We start from the raw sequence: 27546 nt of genomic DNA on the forward strand, positions 1-27546 counted from the left end.
TTCCACAATGACTGTGCCATTTTACATTCCCACCAATAATGTATGAGAGATTGAGTTTCTCTGCATCGTTGCCAGCATTTGGTATTATCACTATTTTTAATTTTAGCTGTTCTAATGGATATATAGTAAACTTTCAAAAATGCAAGTGAAAACTTGCCAACCTTCTCCTCAAACCCTGCAAAAGCTCTGCATCTTCAGAGAAAAGGCCTGACGATGGTACTTAGGGTTTTACACGATCTCGTTCTTTTTACATTTCTGGTCCCATTTCCTTTCTCCTCACAATCCCAACCCACACCATTCCTTCTATCCCGGCTCTAACCTTGTCGCTGTTCCAACATGCCAGGCACATTCACGCCTTAGGGCTTTTGCATCTGTGATATCCTCTACCCGGACACAGGTTGCAGGGCTGGTTCTCTTCAAGTGTTCTCCAAAAATGTCACCTTCCCAATGGAAATTTCCTTTTATCCCCTTGTTTAAAACTGCAACACCTTCCACTGTTCCCTATTCCTGACTTATTTTTCTTCCATATCATTTCTAACTTTCTAGCCCACCAACCTCACCCAAATGCAAGTTCCCTATGGACAAGAATTTTTTATGAACCATATGATTTCACTGAAATGTAAGATATAAAACTGAAAACAACAAAGGAACAAGACAAACAAATGAAGAAACAAAAACTCATAGACACAGACAATAGTTTAGTCTTGGGGTGGTAGATGGGGGTGAAAGGGATCAAATATATGGTGATGGGAGGAGAACTGACTCTGGGTGGTGAACACACAACATGATATATAGATGATGGAATACAGAACTGTACACTTGAAACCTATATAACTTTAGTAACAGTTGTCACCCCAATAAATTTTAATTAAAAAGTTGTTTTTTTTTTTACTATTTGTCTCATATATATTCTTAGTCTCTAGAAAAATACCTATTACATAGTGTGTGTCTAAAACAAATATTAGTTGAATGGACAAATCACCTACATCCCCAAAGCCCACAACAAAGAGCCATTACTACCCACAAAAGGTGGGCTTGGTAACCTTACAAAACTGAAATGTTAAAAAGTACGTGGTCAGGGGGTAGCCAGTTAGCTCAGTTGATTAGAGCGCAGTGCTAATAACACCAAGGTTGCCCGTTCAGTACCCCCATGGGCCACTGCGAGCTGCGCCCTCCTTTAAAAAAAAGCAAGCACGTGGTCAGTGCAGCTCTCATTAACAGCACATGTAGAGCTCAGGGGCCTCATGACACTTGTGAATAAATATCAGCATTTTCTGACTATTTCATCCATTTCCAACTGTGCACACTTAATTCTCATAACAACCTACCATGTTTTCCCGAAAATAAGACCTAGGCAGACCATCAGCATTAGAGCATTAGAGCTGATGGTCTGCCTAGATCTTATTTTCGGGAAAACATGGTAGTGGCATGCAGGGCAAATACCATTATACCTGTTGTACAGGTAAGAAAGAGGAGACAAATGAGAAAGGAGTTTTCCAAGATACTAGTTATTCAATAAATAAAACAAGAAGCCAGGTTCCTTGCCCAAAATTAAGTGTTTTGCCCACCACACTAGTTTGTTTTCTTCTTGAGAGTATTCTTAGGAATATGAGTGAATGGTTTAAACATTCTGATGTTCAGTCATTCATCAAATATTTGTCAAGTGCCTAACAGGTAACAGGAACTGTGACAGATGCTAGGCTGTTCACTCTATCATGATGATAAAGACTTGCCAATTATCACTTTACCTTTCTGTGCTCATGATCAATCATGACATTATGGGGCTTCACATCTCTGTGCATAATTCCCATGCTGTGACAATAATCCAGGGCCTGTGAAAGGAACAGGTAAGAAAGGAAAGCGTAAGCTTGGATAAGAGTGCTTTTTTAGTTAAAGTCTTTTACTTTTTCCTCCATAGTTTTCCTTCTAGCTTCACAACACCCCTAGAAGTCAATGTTAGGACAATCATTCCCATAGCTAATCATCAGAGACTCGTTCAACATCCCACAGTTTAACTCATGGCCTCTGAACTTCAAGTTCTGTTCTTGCAGTTGTTTCAACATCCTTTCTGTTCAAAAAGACACAAGCGTACACCAACTGCATCACTTCCATTTTCTCCTCCTTACCCAAAGCTTGGATTATTTTCAGAAACAGCCTCCTCAAAGGAGAAAATACAGCCTGACAATTGCAGCGTACATCTGAAGCTGAATAACGAACGTGAACTATAATTTTATATATGTATATAGTCACAGGATGTGGAGTACAGCGTAAGGAATAGAGTCAGTGGAACTGTAATGCTCTATACGATGTCAGAGGGGTAGTAGATTGGGGGAGGGGGGTTATCACTTTGTGAGGGGTATAAATGTCTAACTATTACATTGTTTTGTACACCTGAAACTAATAGGGGAAGAAGAAGAAGAAGAAGAAAAAAAAGGAGAAAATATGGCCTGTTGCCTGCTTTTATGAATGTTTTATCGGAACACAGCCACACCTATTTGTCTGCATGCTGTGGCTGCTTTCATGTTACAAAGCAGAGCTGAGTAGTGAGAAAGACCCTACTGCCCACAAAGCCAGAAATTTTACTGTTTATCCCTATAAGGAAGTTTGCCAACTTCTGATTTATGACATCAAATCCAATTTAAAAACCATGTTCAATCTCAAACTAAGGTATGACCTGATGGCATGACCTTTGGGGTTTGCTAATCCCAGCCTTTAAGTCAGCAGATGTCACTGGTCAAATTCTTGTCCTTCCCAAAGGGCAACTTGGGTTCCTACGGTTCCCAGGGCTAGGCAAGCATATCCTTAAGTCTGTGAAGTCCTGCTTGCCAGAAGACTACATAAGCCAATGGAAAGATCAAATATCTCTGCTGGTATAGTCTCTTCAGGGTACTTCTAAGGTTCAAATGCAGGCTTTAATCCAACCCTCAGTTAGTAAGAAACTTGAGCCAATTCTTAGCAATTTTCTCATCTATAAAGCTGACCTTGTGACTACCGGGAGCAAGATATTTGATGATTCTACTTCAGAAATCAAAGTCCACTGTAAATTAGCAATCTCTAAGCAGAGATTTATATAATCCTTAGGACAATGACCCTTTGACAGCAGAGTTTAATGTTTTATGTGTTCAACTTTAAGTGAAATAAAGTATACCAGAAACCAAGACATCAGGAACTTATTTTTACAAGTCTGGACAACTTAATTGTTAACTTTTACAGAAGTAAGATAGAGATTACAAATATTTAAGGGGTCTCAGCCCTCTTCTAAATACCCTTTCCAAAGCATTCTAAATTATACTTACTAAACCCTATCTCATAATCCTTACATTAGCAGAAGAATTCTGATGCTAGCAACTTACTAAAAACTTAAATGAAGAGGCCCCTTCTTTTAACATATTTTACAAAGTTAATTCACTGGCTTTTCTACAGCCATTTGGGTTATTTAACAAGGGAAGATGAACCTAAAGATATTTAGTATTCAAGGTTCCCTTACCTTCAGAATCTCATACATGTAAAATCGAATATCATAGTCTGTTAACGTCTGGTACAATTGCTGTTAAAGAAAATGCAACATTTGAGCCATGAAACACTACTGATGGAAGGCAATTTCTCATCCTCATTTGTAGTAATTCAAACCAAGATGTGGCTCATTTGCCATCATTCCAAGATCTGTCCTTATACCAGTCTCTACTTCTCCAACATAAAATTCACTTTAAAGAGACACTTGGGGTCTTCAAGTCTACATGTAAAAGTGAAGAGTTACTTAAAATCGTATTGCTGAAGCTATACAAATCTGTCAAGCCAACTTAACAGAACTATTCTTGTCCCAATTTGAAGGTAAACTCTGAACAACTGTTACGTATCCTTTCTAGTTTCCAAAGAGTTGCAGTTTTTAAAAAACATGCATATATATCATTAAATGGTTAATGATATGCTCTGACAATATTTTCTTTGAAGTTATTCTGATTCTAAAACAGTTCTTTCTTTTATTTCCTTCTCTCAGCAAAAGAATTCACCCACGTATTGATACTGAACATTCTTGAGATTGGCTTAAAGGCAAGTCAAATACTTTTACAACTTGAAACCCCAAAATGTAGATTCTTCTGTTATACTGGAATTGAGAAATGTTTGAAATAAGTGGGCCCGCTGGATGGGCTGGAAGTGAGACATTACGTGTTGTAGAGGTTTGTGTTGTAGCAGAATTTACAACACCCTTGCTCACCCGTCCCTTTTTAAGATCTAAAGCTGAGAGTTTCTGAGGAATCCTAAGGTATAAACAGATCTTGCTTTTCCATACACAATGCATTCCTCCTGAACACTGTCATTTTAAAGCGAAATACCCTAGGCCAGATCCTGACTGAACATGTGTTATGGTTTGCATTAGATTTGACATCAGTAGAAACTGTCAAATGAATGGTAAAGGTGGTGAGAAGTAAACATTATTCCTCATTAAAAAGAGCACAAAACAAATAAAGGCAAAATAGCAAGATGTTGAAAGTGTACAATTTGTACAGGAGTATTTCTATCTTAAAATTTAACACTGTGAAGATGAAAAGCTCTTTTTAAGCAAATTAGAAGGAAGCTCTTCTAATAGTAACATCCCTTAAAAGGCTTTCTATGTGGTCTAAAAACCCGCAGCTTGAAGTGGTTGGTTATATGTTATACCTTGAAGTCTGTGTTGTTTACGTGTTCAAAAACCAAGGCAGGGGTTCGTGACTAGGGGAAAGAAAAAGAAAACACACATTAGCAATAGCCCTTGCAGCTTTAGCGGGCACAATGTTTGCAGATGCTACATGGTGAATTTGGCAGTCCTCGCCTCAGTAGCAGGAAACCCTCTATTGCTACAAGCCCTCCCCGCTCTGATCATCACCACACTTAGGTCATTTTGGGGATGGATTTCAAACAGAAGACATGGAGCTGAAGTCTCACCAGGCTCTAGGCAGCCCGACAATGCACCCATCGCCCATCGGCATCGGACCTGAGTTTGCAAAATGGATTAACACATTTCAGTTTCCAGTGCTATCAGTCTCTTAGCCTAGAAGAATAAGAAATAGTCTGTGGGTGGAGGTCTCTTTGAAAGAAAGACCCAAGCTAGTTAAATGGTATAACTGATTAAGCACTTTTAAAGCAGGACTTAACAGTAGAGGGGGGAACAGAAAGGCCAGCTGTGTGCTCCGGGCAAACACTTCAGCCCTAGTGGGCCTTACTAACACCTATTATACTCACCACAGGGTCTTTTACAATGTCTGCAAGTGTGATGATGTTGGGACCGCCTCGCAAATTCTCCAAAATCTTTATTTCACGCTTGATTTTCTTCTTCTTTACTGGCTAAAAGGGTAAAAGTACATCACTGAAAGGGTAAAGTTTTCGGGGTATTTCAACAGGTAATATAATACATAAACGGCTTACTTATGAGCTCCTTGAAGGAAGGAAATGTGTCTGACTCATCTCTGAACCCCCTTCTCCTAGCCTGTACCAGGCACCTTGCAAATACTTAGCAAATGTTGACTTGAAATAAAAAGATTTCCACTCCAAAGACCAGACCTCTGCAGAATCAGCATTTCATTCCAATCATCAGTCTATACACGTTAACTTTTTACAATTATACAAACTATGAAAAGAAATGGTTAGTAAGACTAAGGTACATCCTGAAAAATCTTTTTATCGGTTGGGATCAAACATGGGCTCTTTCTATTCCTCCCTCTAAGTCTATAAACACCCAACAGAGGTGAGAGAATCAGGACCGACAGGAAGGATGACCAAATCATGTTTACGCAGCATAACCCTGTGGGCTAAATGTGGGTCTGGAGTCGAGATTGCCTGGTACAAATCCTACTTTCATTACCTGCTAGCTGCAGGCCTGTGGGAAAGTGACATAACCTGGCTAAGCCTTTCATTACAGGTAAAATGATCAACAAGAGTACCAATCTCATAAAGTTGTTGTAAGAATCACATGAAATACATGAAAAGATCTCACAATATGGCTTGGACATAACACACACTATCTGTCTAGACTTATGATCAATATTCCTATAAATAAACCCGTCCCTCTATTGTAAAAAGACCACTCTGCTGAGCTGCTTGAGTATATCTTTCACATTCCTTTGTCCTCACTCATCATTTCCACATCTGTTGTGGTACACAACCCTTTTCATTTTTCTGAGGGCTTTGGTCCAACTGGACCCCCTCCACAAAGCCTCCCTTCTATATAGTCTAAAACAACAGTGCTTGTCCAAAAGAAATACAATGCAAGCCACATATATTTTTAAATGTTCTAGTACCCACGTTAAAAAAATATTTAACAAAATATATTCAAAGTCTTATATTAACGTGTAAATCAATATGAAGAATTACTAATGAGCAACTTAATATACTTTTTTGGTACTAAGCCTTTGAAATCTAGTATATTTTATCCTTACAGCGTATTTCAATTTGGACAGCCACATTTCAAATGCTCAATAGCCACATGTGACCCATGCCTGCTGTACCAGACCACACAGGTCTTTCCTAGTGTGTCAGTCACCTCAGATTACTGACATGCTGCATACTTCTCAGAAACTGTTTTAAACATATTATCATCTCTTCATTAACAAGATTGGTGGTGACTAACCTTTGATGATCAACAATCTGGATTTTAACCTGGATATTTTTTAATATGTACATTCCCAGGACACACTTTGACCCACTGAGTTAGGATCTGTACAGTGTTTTAAAAAACTCTTGAGCCAACATTTAGAAATCAGGGCAATTGATATACAAATATAAATTTCTGGCTTGTTTTTTAAAAAAAGTATCAAGCAACACTTGACTTGCACTACTGCAGGGCAATAATCAGCTGGAGCTGGAGCACATGCTGCAGTACCCATTTCACTCTCAGCACGGGCACTTATACCAGACTAGCTGCATGTCATCTGCCTGCCCTGTAAAGGCCTGCATTTGTGACTGCTCATCTTTACACAGTAGAGGTAACAACTTATTGAGAATAAAAGCATGGAATAGAGCTAAAAATAGAGAAAATCAGTATTAGGCAATCCACTCAGCATTAGACCTAGGAGAGAGAAGACTGAACTTTTACTCCCTTCCTCTGCCACAATCTAGTTGTATGACTTGAGTCAAATCACTCCCCTTACTTTAGTTTCCTGATCTGTCAAACGAAGACCTCTACTGATTTCAGAGGATATAATAAAAAAAGGGTAAAGCCCTCCAAAAAAACCTTTTCAAATGCTACTTTAAAGAAAGTGTTACTATTACTTAAATCTAAATTCCAAATATTATACCTCTGAAATTATCATCTCTTTATTCTTGTACTCACCTTGAGAATTTTAACAACAACTTTTTCATTATTTGTAATGTTGATGGCTTCAAATACTTCACTGTATTTACCCCGGCCTAATTTTCGAACCAGCTGGTAGTCATCTTGATTTCTGTGAACAAAGAGTCAAAGTCACAATGATTAAAAAATAAGTTATTTTAAAGAATGCCAAATTGGTTTCTTTCTAATTGTGACAATTAAAAATGTGTCTGTTCCAAATCCTAGAATTAGAAAAATGTAAGCCTTTCAATTCTTCTTTCAAATCCTGAATTGTTTACATCTCTACTGGCATGTCACACATAGCTGACTTGCATTAGGGTTTGTTATGTATGTTTGTCTCCAACAACAGACAGCTTTCTCTGGAGAATAATTTTTATATATTCCTGTCCCCTGGCCCAGTGTTGGTATCTAGCAATAAGTGACTACATCTTAGAAGAATATTTCAATTCAACCACACCTGAGGAGCAGCTGGTTTTTAATGGGCTTCTTTGCACGTAAGTGGTTTTCAAACATACAGGCTTGACCTCCCACTTGCTCTCTAAGTCAATCTCTGAAGACAGTCCCCGTAATACAGTTTGCAAATCACACTACAGGTCACAAGCCATAGTTGGGCATCTTTTCCTCTACTTTTACCCATATTTCATGACCACTAAGCGACATCAGAGATAAAAATAAAGGAAATGCCAACATTTTCTCTCTGCCTCTGCTTACAACTTACAGGACTTTGTTCTAAATGATAAACACAGCCCTTTTAATAAGGCCTAAATTCTATTTACTCTTGCTGGAGACACTGAGAATCCAACATGTAACAAATAAGTCATTCATTCTCCACAAGCAGCTAAAAAGAAAAGTGAATGAAGAGGAACGCAAAAAGTACTAAGGACAAACAATGTAATAATCATGGCAGGTCGAGAGGAAGGAAGCTCTTAGTTCTGGTTGAGATCTCTTCCTGTGGGAGGGCATAGAAAACAAATGCAAGCAACCAAACAGCACCATGCCAAAATCTCAAAAGGGCTGTTTAGTGACATTTAAGCAGAACTAAGTGCAAAGCACTCAATTTGAATAGAATGGTTGAAATTTCTGTAGTAAAACAGGTATTCCTAGAGTCCAAAACCTGTGACATAAGGAGAATTGTTCGATTATCAATAACGATAACATTTATTGGTATTGTGCCACTGATTCTTGACGGTATCTTTGAAGTACACGGTGCCTTTTTGTGCAGAGGCAACGTACTTACTGGTAAGAATCATGGCCCAATCATGACTAATCATGACAATTTTGGGAGGGTGTATTTATACACTTGTAAGCGATGGACACCACATATAAAATGTAGCATACGGGAGCTGTAGCTTTGAGTTTTCAAATTGCTTTCTTTTGCATTTGAATGTCAAAATGCTTTTATCACAAAAAGTATGACCTGATAAATATATACCACGTTGGGACAAGAAATACAAACATCCAAATGAGACTGCCCAGAGAATTAAGAGGGCCAACGCAGCTGTTCAGGCAGACTGCAACTGTTCTAGATAGACTTTGGGCTGAATTACATGTTACATATACTGAGTCTTGTGATAAGGGCAAATGTTTAAGGGTTTAATTTTGCTTCTCAATAGAAAGCGAACGCCTTTCGGGAGAACTGTTTCATCCTTTATTATCATCATGGGGCAAAATTCTCTGACTTCAAAAATACTTTGTTAGAGTTTGGTGTTTTCAAAGTCTCTCAAGTATTAATTCTCACCTAACTGCAAAGCCCTTAGCTGAGGCAAGCTGATAGGTTACTCCTTGTTACTAGCTTTGCATATATACATATATAAATAAATCAGAGGGAAGAAGAGACTGAAACTATTCTTAAATGACAAGCCCATCAAAACTGTTAATTTGCCAAAGCAATACCTTGGTTCTTCACTGCAGAAGAAAACACAAATCAGACTCCGATCTTGAGGTTCATAAATGCACAGTCAGGGAGGTTTCCTGACATAAATTACTCAACAAATCCACAAGAGTCAGCCCTTTGGGTGAGTATAATGAAGTAAAAGGAAACAATTACCCCCATTCCACCACATGTGACTCATAATCCCAGTACTCTCGGGGTCTGTGCGTATTAACATCTGTGTAAACTCTGGCCCTGCTTGGCACGGGTCCCGACATGTCAGACAGGTTGGCGACAAAGCTGGACTTGGGGTTTGGAGATCTGGCAGTTACTGTGTTCAGAGGCGGCTGGGGGGGTAAGACCTTGTTTCAGACCTGTGATCTTCAAACTGCAGAAACAAAACGCACAAAGGCCAAGGAATTAGTTTTTTAAAAGCATATGGGAAGAAATAAAATCCAAGTTACAACAATAGCCTCAAATATACCTCTGGCTCTCCTACCTGTTAAATCAATGAATATATCCCAACTGTGCCAACCACAGTGTTTCCTGTAACATGAAAAAAACAAAAACAAAAAACAACAAAAAACACCCCAAAACACAACCTCAAGAAACTCAAACACGTATTAGCTCTAATCCTATTCTGCAAAGTAGTTTGTTACTTCCTCGTCTAAAGTTTGGATGCTCTTTATAAGATAGCCTGGAAGGGAAAAATGGCATTGAGGGTAGACCCATCAGCATTACTAGCACTTACACATTCTACAAAAAATATTGGCAAGAATAGTACTTTCCTTTCAGCAACTTTCTGCAGCTCAAGTAGGTGTGCTAAAAGGCTCTGGAATTGTGTCAAAGCCAAGAGTACAAACCATCAGTCTGACTAATACTTGATAAAACCAGGAAGGGGGAATAAGGACTCATACATTGAAGTTCAATGTCATTTTATATTGATCCAAATCATTTGGGAACCTTATGTAATAATCAGCAAACCCTTGGTCACCATTTGAAAGCCACACTTGATTTCACTGAATTTAAAAAACAGAAATCAGTAATTTCCTCTTGATTTAATACAGTAGCAAGCTTAATAAAAACTGGCAGAAACCTGTAATACATATTGGCTGAACTAATGCAAAATTTGAGAGAAAACTGGTGAAATTTTAGAAATATGCTTTCTATCAAATTGATAAACTGTTTCCTTTTCCCATAGCATTTGTTGATTCCTGTTACAATGCCTTTAACAATGTATCAAGTCTCCAGATGCCATAACCTGAGGAGAACACATCATCACCTATGCAGTTTTCTGGCCAAGTCTGTGTAACCCCAATCTAATTAAAAGGAAACACTGGACAAACAGAAAATGAGGACGATTCTATTGAGGGGTGGGGTGAGGGTGGTGCTGTGCTCTTCAAAAATGTCAGTATTATAAAAGACAAAGAAAGGCTAAAAAGACATGACAACTAAACACAATGTCCTATCCTAGACTGTATCCTGTACTGGAGGGGGGAAATGTTATTAAAAAACAATACTATCAAGATCAAATGATAAAACTGGAATTTAGATGATAGATTAGGTATACTTAAGAGCACACTCACACACGACAAAGCAAATGGGGTAAATAAAATACTATAACAGGTAAATCTGGCTAAAGGGGATACAGATGGTTTTCGTACTATTTTGTTGTTGTTGTTGAAACATATTTTAAAAAATTGTGAATAAATATACATAAAACTCACCAATTTAACCACGTTTAAGTGTACAGTTCAGGTGCATTAAGTACATTCACTTCTGTGCAACCATCACCACACCCTCTATTTCTAGGATTATTCATCATCCCAAACTGAAACACTATTCCTATTAAACACCAACTCTTCTCCCCCCAGCACCTTATAACTACCACCCTATTTTTTTTTTTTGTCTGTAGTTTGACTGCTCTAGGTACTACATTTAAGTGGAATCATAGGATATTTGTCCTCTTATGTTTGGCTTATTTCATTCAGCATGTGTTCAAAGTTCATCCGTACTGTACCATATGCCATAACTTCCTTCCTTTTTAAGGCTGAATATTTCCATTGTATGCATAGACCATGTTTTGGTTATTCATTCATTCCTCAATATACACGTGGATTCTTTCCATCTTTAGGCTATTGTACACAGTGCTGCTATGAACACTGGTGTACAAATATCTTTTGGAGTTCCTGCTTTCGATTCATTTAGGTATGTACCCAAAGTGAAATCGCTTGATCATATAGCAATTCTATGTTAATTTTTTGAGGAACCACCATACTCTTTTCCACAGTGGTTGCATCATTTTGTATTCCTATCAGCCATGCACAAGGTGTCCAATTTCTCTACACCTGCCAGTATTTATTTTTTTATAGTAGCCATCCTAATAGATGTAAAGTGGTATCTCACTGTGGTTTTGATTTGCATTTCCCTAATACTTAGTGATGCTGAGCATTTTTTCATGTGCTTATTGGCCATTTATATACCTTCTCTGGAGAGATTCAAGATTTTTGCCATTTTTTAATTGTTTTTTTTTAATTGTCGAGTTGTAGTTCTTTACATATTTTGGTTATTAATTCCTTGATATACGATTTGCAAATATTTTCTCTCATTGGGTATGCTGCCTTTTCATTTTGTTGGTGTCCCTTGATGCACAAAAGTTAATTTTGATGGAAGTCCAATTTATTTTGTCTTTTGTTTATCTTTTGTTTAGTGTCTTTATCTGCATTATTTTTATTTTTGTTCATGCATATTTGAAGTTACTTCCAAATAAAAGGTTTTTAAAAAATGGGTATAAGAAAACCAGACAATTTACCCACAATCACATAGCTACTTAATCCTGATTGTTGTGACAGTAATCTCTTTTGTCCTACACTCATAAACTAGTTAGATTACAACAGCTAACATCTACAAGTGCTCATTCACTATGTGCCAGCAAGATATGTACATTCACTATGTGCTTTAAATGGATTTCATTTACTCCTCACCACATAAGTTGTGAGAAAAGTTATCATTTTCCCCATTTTACCGATGAGGAAACTGAAGAAAGGTTAAGTAACTTGCCAAAGGACACACAGGTAAAAGAGCTGACATTCAACCAGACTATAAAATAGGGATAACTATATTTACCTCATAGGTTTGTGATGAGGATTCAGTTAGTTAATGAATGTAAACTGTTTAGAACAGTGCCTATGTGAAAGCTCTAGAGACCTGTTTACAACAACTCCATGTCTTTCCATTGTTGTACTGAAGATGGAGTTTAGCTACCATACCCAAAGGAGAGAAGCCAGAAGAGATGTCTTCTTATGCCCATGGTTTCAGTGGCTTGAAGCGTTCAGAGAGCAAGAGAGACTGGGTTGGGGATTAATGCTGTACTTGGAAGTATGATAAACACAATCAGTGATACTCCCCCACAATACATGAGATCAAAAGATTCACGTACAAGGTATGACCAAAAACTACAGTGAATGTTTCAATTTAAAAAAAAATCTATCACAGTAAAAAACACATTGCCATTAATCCCTCACAAAATAACCCCCTTTGCTTCAAACACACTTATCCCATCTTTCTTGCCACTTTCTGAAGCAGTTCTGGAAGTCCTCTTTCGTGAGTGTCTTTAGTTGCGCTGTTGTGGCTGCTCAATGTCCCTGAGTCAATTTAAAACATTTACCTTTCAAGGTCATTTTGACTTTGGGGAGGAGCCAGAAGTTGCCCAGTGCCAGATCAGGTGAACAAGGTGGATGAGGACACACAGTAATGATTTTATTTGACAGAAATTGCCACACGTGAAGTGATACCGCTGTAAAACATAGCCTTTCTGTTGTGAACAACAAATACGGTAAATGCTGCTGCCGAGCGCCATCCAACAGAAAAGCAGGGATCTTCAATACGGGAAGCGGTGTTTGGAACCTTAATAACAGGGTGTGACAAGTTTCAACTTGTGTTTGGGGCAGTCGAGTGTAAGCTATGGTTAAGAGAAGGTGTGTTTTATTTTTTATTTTATTAAGTAGTTTTTTATTTTTTTAAAGGAAGGCGCAACTCACAGTGGCCCATGCGGGGATTGAACCGGCAACCTTGGTGTTACGAGCACCATGCTCTAACCAACTGAGCTAACCAGCCACCCTGAGAGAAGGTGTATTTTAAAGTGTGCTGTAAATCATCCTCCATCATGACAACCCTCCATGTCATACATCACTTCTGGTATACGGCAATTTGTCAATGAAAACATTACAGTATGTCCTCAGCCACCTTATTCACCGGAGCTGGCAACGGGCGACTTCTGGCTCTTCCCCAAAGTCAAAATGATTCAGGACATTGAAGCAGCCATGACAGTGCAACTAAAGACACTCACGAAAGAGGACTTCCAGAACTGCCTCAGAAAGTGGCAAGAACGATGGGATAAGTGTGTTCAAAACACGGGTATTTTGAGAGGGATTAATGGCAATGTGTCTTTTACTATAATAATTTTTTTTTTATTTAAACATTCACCGTATTGTTTGATCACACCTCGTATTATCTACTCATGAAATCTCTCATTCATAAAACCCCTGTAACTTGCCTCTGTTCAACACTGGGGTCCCATGAGTATAAATTTAAATAGACCAAAAACAATAAAACTATTCAAATAGTTATTAAAAGTGAACGAAAACAGTCTTTAAAATTATTTCCAAATATTCATTCCTTGGTTTTATAAAACAATCAGGATGACAGGAACCTAATTTACCTTTACCTAGTATCAGTTAAGTGTAAAACACAAACAAGCAAAAAACCAGAAAGCAGATACTGATGGTAACTTTTGTTCTTTCCAAAGAAACAAGGTCATTTATGCTATAGGACTGCTCCCTTCTGGGGGGCTATTATGTCTACATTGACGACACCAAGACACTGAGAAGATGGGTATGGGTATATGGGTGTGTGTGTGTGTGTGTGTGTGTGTGTGTACACAAACAGCCAAAACAGTATGACAACAGTTGAAACCAGTAGAAATATTGTCCCTAGGTATTTATGACTTTTAATGATACTCAACTGCTAAATTCTTAGCTTCTTATCTGATAAAAACAGTACCTTTCTCTTTGGTCTCTGATATTCCTTTATGAGTATTTTATTCTTTTGGTTGCTATTTTAAACCTTATTAGAAGACAACCTTTACCTGTGGATCTCAAAGCCCTTCCCCTATCAGCTTAAGAAGTTTGTAAATCAACACAAATTTAGTAACTGGGATCAGATGCAATAGGGTGATGAAACAAGCAGTGGAGTCCTGGTTTCAAATCCCTAAGTGGACCTCTGTTGGGCTTCTTCCAGCTTTGGTTCACTTATGAAACCTGCCTAACTGCACCTGCAGACTGAAGAGAAGATCAAGTGAGAGTGTCTTCCAGAAAGGGCTCAGAAACACCAAACACATGTAAATTATTATTAGATTATTACTGTGCCACAGTTCCTTAATGAAAACTAATAAACAGAAATCTATCTTTAAAAGACTATATAGTCTTCACCCTCAGTTTTCTTTAAAATACTTCTCAGCCTCTGAGGGCAACTCATAGGTAGACATGACATTACAGAATGAGATCTCACTTCTCCTTTAAACCACCTGACTCACGTGGAAAGTATCTCCCAACTCCCATTTCCTAGCCCATGAGTATCTGTCACACGCTTACCATCCAGTCTTCCTCTGCTCTCTAAAGGCCTCGGCATTCTCTGTGAAGAGCAGAGCAAGACTTCACCCCTGAGACTCAAGTACTTGTTTGACCCTTGCAGCTTTGTGTCTCATCAGCTGAAACCTACTTTATGAACTGGTGGACTTGATTCTCCACTGGGAGGACAAGTATTTTGCAGTACCCTAAAAGGCTGCTTCACGTAACTCAGGCATTCCAAATAATCACCTTAGAGTAAGAGAGGCAATCACACAAATTTGAAATGGGTGGCCTTCAGTAACTGTACGGGGAGAAGAAAATGGGTTCTTGGCCACTTCAGATCAATAAAAGGGTGCAAAGAGGGCTGAGGGAGGGTGATGGGATGGGAATAAAGAGGGGCCATGAAGACAGGAAAAAGACATCATCAAAGATAAACATTTTATTCAGAAACAGTATTTCACTTGCACCTCTGAAAATATGCATGTATATTCACATGCCGCCCAACAGGAAGGAAATACAGGGAGGGACAGCCTAAATTTCTCAATTATTGGTTTGGTTCTTTCATACATTCCTTCCTTTTTCATCCCTTAAATATATGAGCCTATAGTATGAAAAAGTACTACTATGCTAGGCTTTGGGAATATAATAACAAGCAAGGCAGAACAAATACGTCTATACAAATACGCCTTTAAGAATTTATCTGCAGACTAAGGATACTGGAAATTCATTGAATAGTTTTAAACAGAAAAGTGACCCAAGATGTAATTTTCAAAAGTCTGCTTTGGCCGGGTATGGGACAGGTAGAGAGACTAAAGCTAAGGAGAGACAGGAGGCTGTTGTGTGAGAGAGATGATGATGAAAGCTTGACCTATGGTGGTCGAAATGGAGGGAAGCGGACTACTATGTGGAACAAACTTTGTGGTGTAAAATAAATAGCTCTGGGTGGATTAGATAATGGGGTAAGGAGCGGGAGATTGAGTTTTAAATTCTGGCTAGATAGACTGTTGATGCCATTCACGGAAATAGAAAACATTCTGGAAGAGAGCTCACAAGTCAGGTTTTGGACATGAGGTTAAAATAGCTTTTAGACATTAAAAAGGATACCAAATAAGCAATTACATATCACAAGTCGAGCTGAAAGAGCTTCTCAGCTTTAAATATCTAACCCTCCCAGCAATTCTACGAGGCAGGCATTTCCTTCCCCAATCTACAGATTAAGAAAACAGCCTAAGTAAAGCTCAGTAGCTTGACCAAGAATCTCCAGCAGACATGGAGTTGGGATTCCAAGTCAAGTCGGCTGACCTTCAAGGTTCAAGTCTTTTCATTCCTATAGAACTTAACACTTTCTACACCTCGTATACAGTAGTCTTTAAATCTTAATTTCCCTATTAGACTCTCAGCTCCCCGAGTCAAGATCACGTCTGATTTATCTTTTTACTTTATAGTACACAGCTCAAAGGCTTTGCGTTTTGTAGGACGCACAGTAAATTTTACTTGTTGATAAATCAACGGTGGTTTATTTTTTTAAAAAAATGAAAAGAAAATGAAGTTGCTTCCAAAACGTAGGGTGCCCTAAACACTTCTGGTCCCCTGGTACACATCTAGGGGAACTGGAAGACCACGTCAAGGATTCTTGAGTAATTGTTCCCTTTGCTCTCTCTCCCTCCCATTATTACAGCTTTTTCTGTTAAATAACAGGGCCACAGTGAAGACTAGTCTCCCCGCAACAATTAAAATTAAGAGAATACTGGAGAAGCTTTACTTTAGCAGTTTTTGTAACAGCTTATTTGAAAGTTTGGAAAAGTGCCTAAGTGCTGAATATCCTGAAAGGTCAATTCTCCTTTCCACTGCTCATCATACAAGTACACCTGAAAATCTGACTTACAGAAAAAGTATTACCTTTCCTAATAATTTCCATTTCCTTAATCCTTACAGTTCCTGTGTAACTGCATAAAGGAGGTGTTAACTTTAGTAGCTAACCATTTCAGATCACTACTTCTTTCTAAAAAGCCTTTAGATTGACCGTGAAGACATGGCTACATTTTGTTTGTTCAATGTTTAACCAACAGAAGCCAATCAACTATGAAAAATTATCTTGTCAACAAAATTTTTCCTACTAAAATCAGACCACAACTATAACCAAAGCCAATTACATGGCTCTGCTTGATCTGCTCTTTATGAAATGCAAGGAAATGAAAACTCCATTAAACAGTAAGGCTAAAATACGCACTGCCACAATCAGAGTTGACAGAGTTTACTGACATAAAACGGAATGTAACAGATTTAATTAATTTCAATAAAAACCCGTCTTGCACTCTTCAGTCTCTCCCTCTAATCTCTTCTATTCCACGTGATTTCTGTTTTTCAATCTGGCAACTAAAGAGAAAATTAGAGGTTTAGGAAATGGTCTAACACCAGAAAACTGCACAAGTCTGATTAGTCACTTGCGCTAATGTATTTTTAGAGAATGAATTTTCTAGTATTAGAACTGTAAAAGATTATTTCAGAACTTTAAAAAGCTAAGTCCATTTTCAAACTGTATTACATATTTTAGTTCTTGTAACCCTAATGTTTATTAGGGTCTTTATCTTAAAAAAAAACACCTCCTGGCAACCATAGATCAATTATAGTGAATGAACAAGATCTCATAACCATCCAGACAGGACAAAGATTTCTATAGCAAAGAATGTGCTATAGGAGGAAGTGCAAACAGGTGGTTCAGTTGGTGAGAGCACGAGCTCTGGGCAACGAGGCTGCCAGTTCGATTCCGCATGGGCCAGTGAGCTGCGCCCTCTGCAACTAGAATGAAGTCAACAAGCTGCCGCTGAGCTCCTGGATGGCTCAGTTGTTGGAGCACGTCCTCTCAACCACAAGGTTGCCAGTTTGACTCCTGCAGGGGATGGTGAGCTGTGCCCCCTGCAACTAACAATGGCAACTAGACCTGGAACTGAGCTGCGCCCTCCACAACTAACATCGAAAGGACAAAAACTTGACTTGGAAAAGTCCCGGAAGTACACACTGTTCCCCAATAAAGTCCTGTGCCCCTTCCCCAATAAAATCTTTAAAAAAATTAAGAATGAGGAATGTGCTTATATTACACTCTGCATAACCGAGGACTGCCTGGAGAGAGGAAAAGCAGTTATATGAGGAAAACAACACTTTTAACATTGCTGGAGAGAATGACCTCTTTTTCCTAGTAATCAGCATACACTGGTTAGAGAGAACAGGATTTGTGGGACTCGGGGAAAAACTGTGTATATGTTCCTCCCTTGTAGAAGCAGACGAATTGAGTCACAAAATCTTGCCTTTTTCCGTTTCAAACATGGGACTGCTTAGAAGGCCATGTGAACACAAAAATGTAGTTAATACTCTGTAAAACTTGTTTCAAATGTCCATATTGGCCTTAATTTCCAATACTCTCCTTTTTTAAAAATTAGTTTCAGGTGTACAAAACAACATGATTATTCTCTCCTCCTTTTAAATCAAGAGCAGAATGTTCACTCAATAAGCATTTATTGAACATGTACTATGTACCAGGAAATGTGTGCCTGTTGCCAAGAAGGGATTCTCTATCTAGGCCCTGGAGAATGAAGAGAAAATATCTCTGCCCTCTGACAAAGAAAACAGACCATTACAATCTCAAGTGATCAGTGCTTGAAAGAATTAAGTCTGGGTGCTCTGCAGGCATCAAAGGGAATGCAGGTTACCCACCAACCTATTGTCATTCATTCAGCAAATATTTATGGAGTACCTCAATATTTGGGGAAAAACTGTCAGGGGAAAAAAAACCATCTGAGCTTAATTTTGAAAACTGCGCAGGAAGTACTCACATGAATACTAAAACAAGAAATTATAAAGCACAATACTTGAGGCAAGTTAAGAATTTTAAAGACCTGTAATTTTGACCCTGAAATTACCAAAGGCTGACACACCTTGTAATCCCCTTGAGAAGCACATCAGATCAACAACCCTTTTATATCTGATTTGGGGAATACTAGTGCACTCTACTCGGCTGTTACTGTGTGTGTCTTCAAAAAAAAAAATCATTAATTCACATTCATTGCAATTCAGATCTCATTCTCTTCCTTTCTCCACTCCTCATACAAATCAGCTTTACTGCAGAGGTCACAGAGCATGATGTCTAAAAAGGACAAGTAACTTGGGGGTGTAGATGATACTTGAATGGGTGATTAGAGCTTCTCAGCTTTCAAAGTACAAAAACAAGATTTTCACAAATAATTTTACTGTTTTCAGCAATGGTGGGCTAATTTATTTGGGTCAACCTTCCCACTGTGAACAACTAAAAAAATGACACACACACACACACACACACACACACACACACACACACACCTTCTCCCCTTTTCGGTCTCTCATTCTTAAAACAGATAAGCAGTTATAGCCAAAAGTGAAGAGAAAATGAGAACCCAGAGAAGCAAGCAAACAACGAAGGAAGCCCAAAGGGCTTTGTTGATCCCTGAAAATAAGAATTTATTCTAACAGAAAAAAAAGCCTAGGGCCCTCACAAAGTGAAGAGTCTAAAAGGAGAACTCCATAAAAAGGTGAGAGTTCAGAGAGTGATATCCTTAGGCTGACAGTGAATAGGGAGTAAAGTTCCAGGGAAGAATTACAGCCCTTTGGGGGGAATATCAGATACGGAGCTTGTTTTAAAGTGGTCTCTGGACCAGTAACGTCCAGACACCTGACATGAGTAAGTAAGCTCTGTGTGGAGAAAAGTACCCTGCTATGTACGTGTGGGTCTCAAACAATTCCTACAAGTAACTTTTCAAATACAACATCCAGCTTGTAATCAAAGATAATGACGCACTGAAGGAAAAGACTCCAAGATTAAAAACTGGCAGAAAAACAGACAACAGGAAAGACCCACAGACACTTCTGATCTTAACCAGATTCAAACTATGAAACAAGTATGCTTATAAGTTTCAGAATATCAACAGGGAACAGGATATTTCTAAAAGTAACAGATTTCAAAAAGTTAAAGAACAAAATAGAACTTTCAGAAACAAAAAACTTGAAATGGATTGATTTAACAGTAGACTAAGCAAAGCTGAAGAGAAAACTAATAAACTGAAAAATAGGCTAGAAATTATCCACAATGTAGCAGAAAAGTCAAAGCTATGTAAAAATAAGAGAGGAATAATACTATGAAAAGTTTGATATTTTTAACTGGTAGAAGAGAAAAAGAAAACAGGACAGGGCAAAGGCGACATTAGTTATAACAGTTAAGAATTTCCCAGAAGCAATCAGACACAATCACATTCCGGAAGCCAACAAATAACAAATAAAAAGAAATCTACAACTAAGCATACAATAACAAAAACCAAAAACCAAAGAGAAATCTGAAAAGCAAACAGAGAAGACAGATTACATTCATAGAAACATGAGAACAATTGCTTTTCCAAAAGCAACAAATGAAACCAAGACAGTTTAATACTTGCAGTGTGCTGAGGAAAAAACTGCCACATTAGAATTCTGTATCCAGTAAATATCTCTAAAGAAAGAAGATAAAGAACAATAATCCCATTGGGTATGTTTAAATGAGAAAATAAGGAGCAAAAAGGGAAAATTTATAGAAAAGTTCAAATAAACATTGACTACTGATTAATACTAGACTTCAATATGTTTGGGCTCCAAATTGTAACATCTATGATGGCATTTACTTACAGAACAAAAATACTATATTTCCAAACCAGAAGGGGGCGGGGAGAGAAATGGAATAAGAAGAATCCAAAAGAATAGTAGGAAAAGATAAGAAAAAACTCAACATAAGACAGAGAAAGTTAAACAGAAATATGGCTAATTATACTAAATATAAATGAAATAAATTATCCAGATAAAAGACAAAGACTGCCAGACTGGAATAAAAAAGAAATGCAACTGAACCAGAAAAACCACAACAATTTTGAAAAAGAAAAATAAAGCTGGAGGAATCACACTATCCAATTTTAAGACTTATTACAAAGCTACAGTTATTAAATTAATGTGATATTGGCAAAGGGATAACAGATCAATGAAAACAGAATGGAGAGTATAGAAATAGACCCACACAACTATGGCCAATTGATTTTTGACAAAGATGGTTTAATGAGGAAAGGATAATCTTTTCTTTAAATGGTTTTGGAAAATTTGGACATCCATATGCAAAATCATGAACTTCAACTAAAACCTCATACCTGATATAAAAAAGGAGTTAAACCTATAATATATAAAGAATTCAACAACAACGAAACACCCAATTAGGGGCAGCAGGATGGCTCAGATAGTTAGAGAGCAAGCTCTCAACAAGGTTGCTGGTTCAATTCCCGCATGGGATGGTGGGCTGCTCACCTGCAACTAAGATTGAAAACCGCAACTGGACTTGGAGCTGATGGGCCCTGGAGAAACACATTGTCCCCCAATATTCCCCAATAGAATTTATTTAAAAAAACACAAAAAACCAAAACCACACAAAAAAATTAAACAAACAAAAAAACCCCAATTAAACAATGAGCAAAAGATCTGATGACATTTCACAGAAGATACACGAGTGTGTGCGCGCGTTAGTCACAGTGTGTGACAAGTTTCCACTTGTTCAGTCAGTTGGGTGTGAGCTATGCTTGAGAGAAGCTGTGTTAAAGTGTGCCGCAAATCATGGATCATGAACAATGTATTAACATGAAATGGGCAAACGGTTTCATCCTCTATCATGACAACACTCCGTGTCACACATTGCTTCTGGTACGGCAATTTCTGTCCAATAAAAACATTATGGTGTGTCCTCATACACCTTATTCACCGGAGCTGGCACCAGGCGACTTCTGGCTCTTCCCCAAAGTCAAAGTGATTCAAGACATCGAGGCAGCCACGACAGCACAACTAAAGACACTCACGAAAGAGGACCTCCAGAACTGCTTCAGAAAGGGGCAAGAAAGATGGGATAAGTGTGTTCGAAACACGGGTGAGTATTTGAGAGGGATTAATGGCAATGTGTCTTTTACTATAATAATTTTTTTTTAAAATTTAAACATTCACCGTATTTTTAATCACAATTCATATAGCCACCTTAGCAAACAGTTTGGCAGTTTCTTATAAAGCTAATCATACACTTAACCATACAACACAGCATACCCACTCCTAAGTATTTACTCAAGTGAACTTAAACCTATGTTCACACAAAAACCAGCATTAGAATTTTGATCACAGCTTTATTCATAATTGCAAGAAAATGGAAACAACCAAGATCTCCAACAGGTAAATGGATACACAAACAGTGGTACAATCACACAATGGAAAACAAACTATTGATTTGTACAACATGGATGAATTTTAAATATACTTTAAATGAAAAAGCCAGATCCCAAAATCTATGTATTGAATTTTCACCACTTATATGACATTCTGGAAAAGGCGAAACCATAAAGACAGAGATAAGATGGGTGACTGCCCATGGCAATAAAACTGTTCTCTGTAATACTGTAGAGGAAAATTTATTACTGTAAGCATTGTTCAAACCCATAGAACTGTACATCACAAAGAGTGGATTTAATGGGTGCAAATTCCTAGTCTGTCCACTGAGAGCATCCAGAAGCAGTGTTAGTAAGTAGCAATGGGAATAACTAGTGCCCCAATCTTGGTTTCTCAATACCTTTCTCCAATAAAAGGAACAAGGGCTCTCTGGAGAAATGGCTGCTTCTAAAGATGAGGCAGGAAAAATACAAGACAGCCTGGCAAATCCTGCAGTAGAAGGGGCATGGGAGCCAACATGAAAAGAGCTCCAACTGCCAAAGCTTGAGCAAAGTGAATAATAAAACAATGATAGTATTAGATTGTAATCCCAAAGAAAATATCCACGAGTCCATACTATATAGACTAAATAACATTTTTAAATCTTCCTTAATAAGAATTCCAACTTATACATGTAGAACGAAAGAAGTAGAAAATCACCATTATACCGGCAGAGTAATTGCTGCAGGCAAGATCTACTGACAGATGCCGCAATTTTTGAGTAAAACTTTTAGGAGAAACAGGATATTTGCACAGCCTCTAAGTATCTCCTCCGGAATACTAATGACTACAGTGGTTTTAACATATACCCAAAAACGATCCGATAAGCCTCCCTCGAGGAGGTGGAGCTGTGTTCCGCCCCTTGAAGGTGGTTTGGACTTAGGAAAGGCCTTCTAATGAGGTAAGTATGGAAAGGAAGCTAGAGTAACTTTACAGGGGCGAAACCTGGCAGCCACTATCTACACATCACTCATCTTTAAAGTTGCGTTGACATCATATACCTTTGATACGATGTGATGAGAAGGACAGTCATTTCTTGGTATTCAAATATCCATAACCACAATCTAATCATGAGAAAAGACCAGTCAAACCTAAACTGAAGGATATTCTACAAATCTCACCAGTCTTCTCTAAAAGTGTCAATGTCTTGAAAAATCAAGGAAAGACTGAAAACTGTCACAGACTGGAGGAAACTAAGGTGACAGGACGACTAAATGTAATGTGATGTCCTGGACTGGATCCTGGAACAGAAAAAGAACATAACTGGTAAGCTCCAAATAAAGTCCATAATTAATAGTATTGTTATCAATGTTAACTTCTTAGTTTTAATAAAGTGACATGGTTATGGGAAACGTGAACATTAGGGGAAGCTGAACGGAGGGCGTATGAGGATTCCACATTTGCAACTCTTCCGTAAATCTAAAATTATTTCAAAACCACAAGTTAAATAATAATGATATTAGGTGCTAGAGAGGATGTGCAACAATACTCATACATTGCTGGGGGAATGCAAAATGGTGTAGCTATTCTGAAAAGTCTGGCAGTTTTCTTATCAAGTTAAAATTACATTTTTCCCATGACCCAGCAATCCCAAGCATAGGAATTTACCCTAGAGAAATAACTCATGTTCACGAAAGCCTATACACGTACATCTACAGAAGCTTTATTCATAATCAAAGAATGTTAACTAAATGGATAAACAACCTGTGGTCCATCCATACAATGGAATACTACTCAGCAATAAAAAGGAGCTAACCGTTGACACAACTTGGACGAATCTCAAAAGCAGTATGTGAAGTGAAAGCTAGTTTCAAAATATTATGTATTGTTTGATTACATTTATAATATTCTTGAAAAGATAAAAGTATAGTAACTGATAACAGAATAGTGGTGGTAAGAAAGTGGGGTTGGGAGATTGGGTGTGAGCACCAGGGGTCTGTGTCCTGGTTGTCATGGCAGCTACTGGAATCTGCACGTTAAAATTCATAGACCTGTACACACAAAGAGGAATCAATTTCACTGTATGTCAGTTGTGAAAATAAAATTTAAAAAGGGGGAAAATCCTATCATATGTGGTGTCCTAAAACACAGGATAACATAAACAACTTGATGCCAGTAAATGTGACATTCTTAGAGGAAAAAGACTGACCAGCACTGACACCAGAAACGAAAACCCTGACGAGCCCCATCACCAGTTCAGTCAGTGTCTGGGTAGCACTTTACAACCTGTGTTCTATCTTAACGTTTGTACTGCACAGCTTTATACTTCCAAAACACTTAAAAAGCTACAAACTTTTAAAATGTTACGCAAATGAGTGTTGAACATACTCCCGCCACCCCTTCTTTACACTGCCCTCCAATACTGCTTGCTACGAGAACTCCTACTCACCCTTCAAGAATCAGTTCAATTTTACATCCACAATGAAGCCTTTCCATACCTCTCCAAAATGAGTGAAGTATTTCCTCTGCGGAGCCAAAGCCCTCCACATATTCATTACATTATCACGTGTGGTTTGTTTATATACTTCTCTCTCAGTAGATTATGAATTCAAGGCCCTACTTGGACCCTGATTTCTCTTGGTATATGCCCTGCATTTATCACAGCGCCTAGCATGGTGCTCCATAAATGTTCGAAGAACCTTATGGAACCAAGACAGTAGTAGCAGACAATATTTTGGCCAACATTAACCTTGCTTACATAGGGACCATCTCCTGTTCAAAATTAAGAAAAGCAGTTTGGCTGTATCATGGATAGCTGATCTGTAGCTGATTTTAAATATGCTCTTTGGTCTTACACACAAATGTTATCACACCTATCACGAACAGCAGAGGGAAAACGGTCATACTATTACTTCCCAATGAGATGGGAAACCATTGGTTTCTTTGAGGCCATAAGCTTTTCTGAAGCTGTGTGATTTATATGTGGTGAGCACAGTGCCCAGTAATCCTTGCTAGAGCTACAGAAACAGGTCAGTACTCTGAAAGACATGAACCTTGGAACCACTAAGAACAAATATGAGCTTGGATCTGTCACTTAACCTATCTAATTTGTGAGGAAACTGCAGAATATATGGATTAATACCCTCTTTCACTCCCTCCTTTACTGTCATGGAGGTAGATTACACAGAAGACAACCATACTTCCTATAGGTGATGGATAAGCATTAACTAATAGGGTGGGTTGTCCTAAACTTACCAACACTGAAAAATAGGCTGGAACCAAGGATAGCAAATACTGGCTGGCTTCCAATTACAAAGGTTTGTGAATGCATTTGGTGGGTCAGTCACTGCTTCTTGGGATTTATGTTGATCACTTTTAAACCAAACAAGTCCAAGACCTCAGTAATATCTTTCCCATTTTACAGAAGGCAAATCTGAATAATCTCTACAATACCACAAAAAGGTGGTGATTTAAAAGTAGTCTGTTTAGATCCACAGCCTATTCATTCTGCTCTAGCAAACGTACCGGGGGTGCCAAAAAAATGTACACATTTTAAGAGATGTTATCTATATATTACTTTTCAAAGTTGAATTGAATTACGGTAGCAACATGTATGACGTTCGCTCAAAAGATGATGTATATCAAATGAATGCTGGTGTCATTCATTGTATTACAATTCTATACACTTTTTCCTTTCTTAAAATGTGTATATATATTTATTGGCACCCTCTGCACATGTCCTATTTGGCTCATATAGTCTGCACCCCCCATTTAAAATTGAGGTAAAATCCGTGTAACAAAATTCACCATTTTAAAGTACACAATTCAGTGGTTTTTAGTATATTCACAGTGTGCAATCATCACCACTATCTGATTCCAGAACACTTCCATCACCCAAACAAGTAACCCAATACCCCACAGCCGTCATCCTAACACTCCCCGCCCCTCCTCCCAACCACTAATCTGCTTTCTGTCTCTATGGATTTGCCTACCCTAGACATTTCATATAAATGAAATCATATAATATGTGACCTTCTGTGTCTGGCTTTTTTCATTTAGCATGGTTCCGAGGTTCATCCATGTTGCAGTTTTATTTGCAGCACAGTTAATTCATTTTTTATGGCTAAACACACTATAAGGATATACCACATTTTGTTCATCAGCTGATGGACATTTGGGTTGTTTCCACTTTTCAGCCATTATGAATAATACTCCTGTGAACATTCTTTTTTTTTTTCCCTCCAAGTCAAGTTGTAGTCCTTTCAATCTTAGTTGTGGAGGGCGCAGCTCAGCTCCAGGTCCAGTTGCCGTTTTCTAGTTGCAGGGGGCACAGCCCACCATCCCTTGCGGGAGTCCAACCGGCAACCTTGTGGTTGAGAGGACGCGCTCCAACCAACTGAGCCATCCGGGAGCTCAGCGGCAGCTCAGCTCAAGGTGCTGTGTTCAATCTTAGTTGCAGGGGGCGCTGCCCACCACCCCTTGTGGGACTCAAGGAATTGAACTGGCAACCTTGTGGTGGCCCATGTGGGAATCGAACCGGCAGCCTTCGGAGTTAGGAGCATGGAGCTCTAACCACTTGAGCCACTGGGCGGTCCTCCTGTGAACATTCTTGTACAAGTTTTTCATACAAGTGTTTTTAGCAAGTAAATCAGGTATTAAGTTGAATTATGTGTTTTTTGTAATAAATTATTTTAAAATGTGACTTTGTTGCCAACATTAAAAAAAATAAAAATTAACTTTCAGTTTCTCAAAAGAAGGAAGCAGAAAAGGTAGGTAGGTCTATCTGTCTGGTATTCACATTGACAAAAATTACTCCTATCTACTGAGCTGTGATTATCCAACAATGGGCTCTAAACCCACCCCCTGGAGATGACACAGGTAAACCTGGACAACTCATCCATCCTGTGGGTATCTGAGTTAAGCAATCCCTGCTCTCTGTATGGGAATTTGTAAAATAATTAATTAATTAAAACCACGTATTTAAGAAGGCTAACTGGGGAAACACTCAGGCAAAGAAAATGTTCAGCATTACCACATGCAGTCACAAGCACATGTAAGCTCCCTGCTCCTTGATTTAGTTTCCATTACTAGTTCAATTAGAACTTAAGAAAACAAACAAAAAAAACACCTTGGAGCAGTTCACAATATGCCTTTTGCCAATTAAGAAATACAGAACCGACCAAGGCTTCACAGAAAAGTTCTAATGGTCCAGACCCCTTTCTTTGCACTCCAACAGCACTTTCTGCCTGCCTCTTCCATCTAGCACTGCCACTGGACTGTTTCCACGTCCATCTCTAGCTACAAAGCTTCAAGGGCAGAGAGCAGTGTAGCCTCAGGAGTCTACCACAGAAGCTGACATATAGAAGGTGGTCCAGAAATCCTTGCTGGAAGAATAATACTATGACAATTGACAAATCAGGCAAGTGTTACAGTATTAAAAAATAATGGGGAAACTATTATTTGAACAATACAAATTATGACACTGAAATGGAGTTCATCAGTGAGATCAGAAGTCCATG

General features: G+C 38.3%; 1 protein-coding gene across 2 annotated transcripts in view; it reads right to left on the minus strand.

Moving 5' to 3' along the window:
• CSNK2A1 (casein kinase 2 alpha 1) overlaps window positions 1-27546 on the minus strand; it is a 47780-nt gene that overhangs the window by 9570 nt on the left and 10664 nt on the right. For both annotated transcript variants that reach the window (XM_081033610.1, XM_081033611.1), the window contains exons 2-7: window positions 9354-9564; window positions 7307-7418; window positions 5221-5322; window positions 4660-4710; window positions 3488-3547; window positions 1749-1832 (exon numbers count right to left, since the gene is read on the minus strand). In XM_081033610.1, coding sequence (XP_080889736.1) covers window positions 1749-1832; window positions 3488-3547; window positions 4660-4710; window positions 5221-5322; window positions 7307-7418; window positions 9354-9454 — 510 coding nt within the window. In that variant the 5' untranslated portion in view covers window positions 9455-9564. The remainder of the gene's footprint in view (window positions 1-1748; window positions 1833-3487; window positions 3548-4659; window positions 4711-5220; window positions 5323-7306; window positions 7419-9353; window positions 9565-27546) is intronic.

The sequence above is a fragment of the Rhinolophus hipposideros genome (genome assembly GCF_964194185.1).
Source record: "Rhinolophus hipposideros genome assembly, chromosome: 22".
In the NCBI taxonomy this organism is placed as follows: Eukaryota; Metazoa; Chordata; class Mammalia; order Chiroptera; family Rhinolophidae; genus Rhinolophus; species Rhinolophus hipposideros.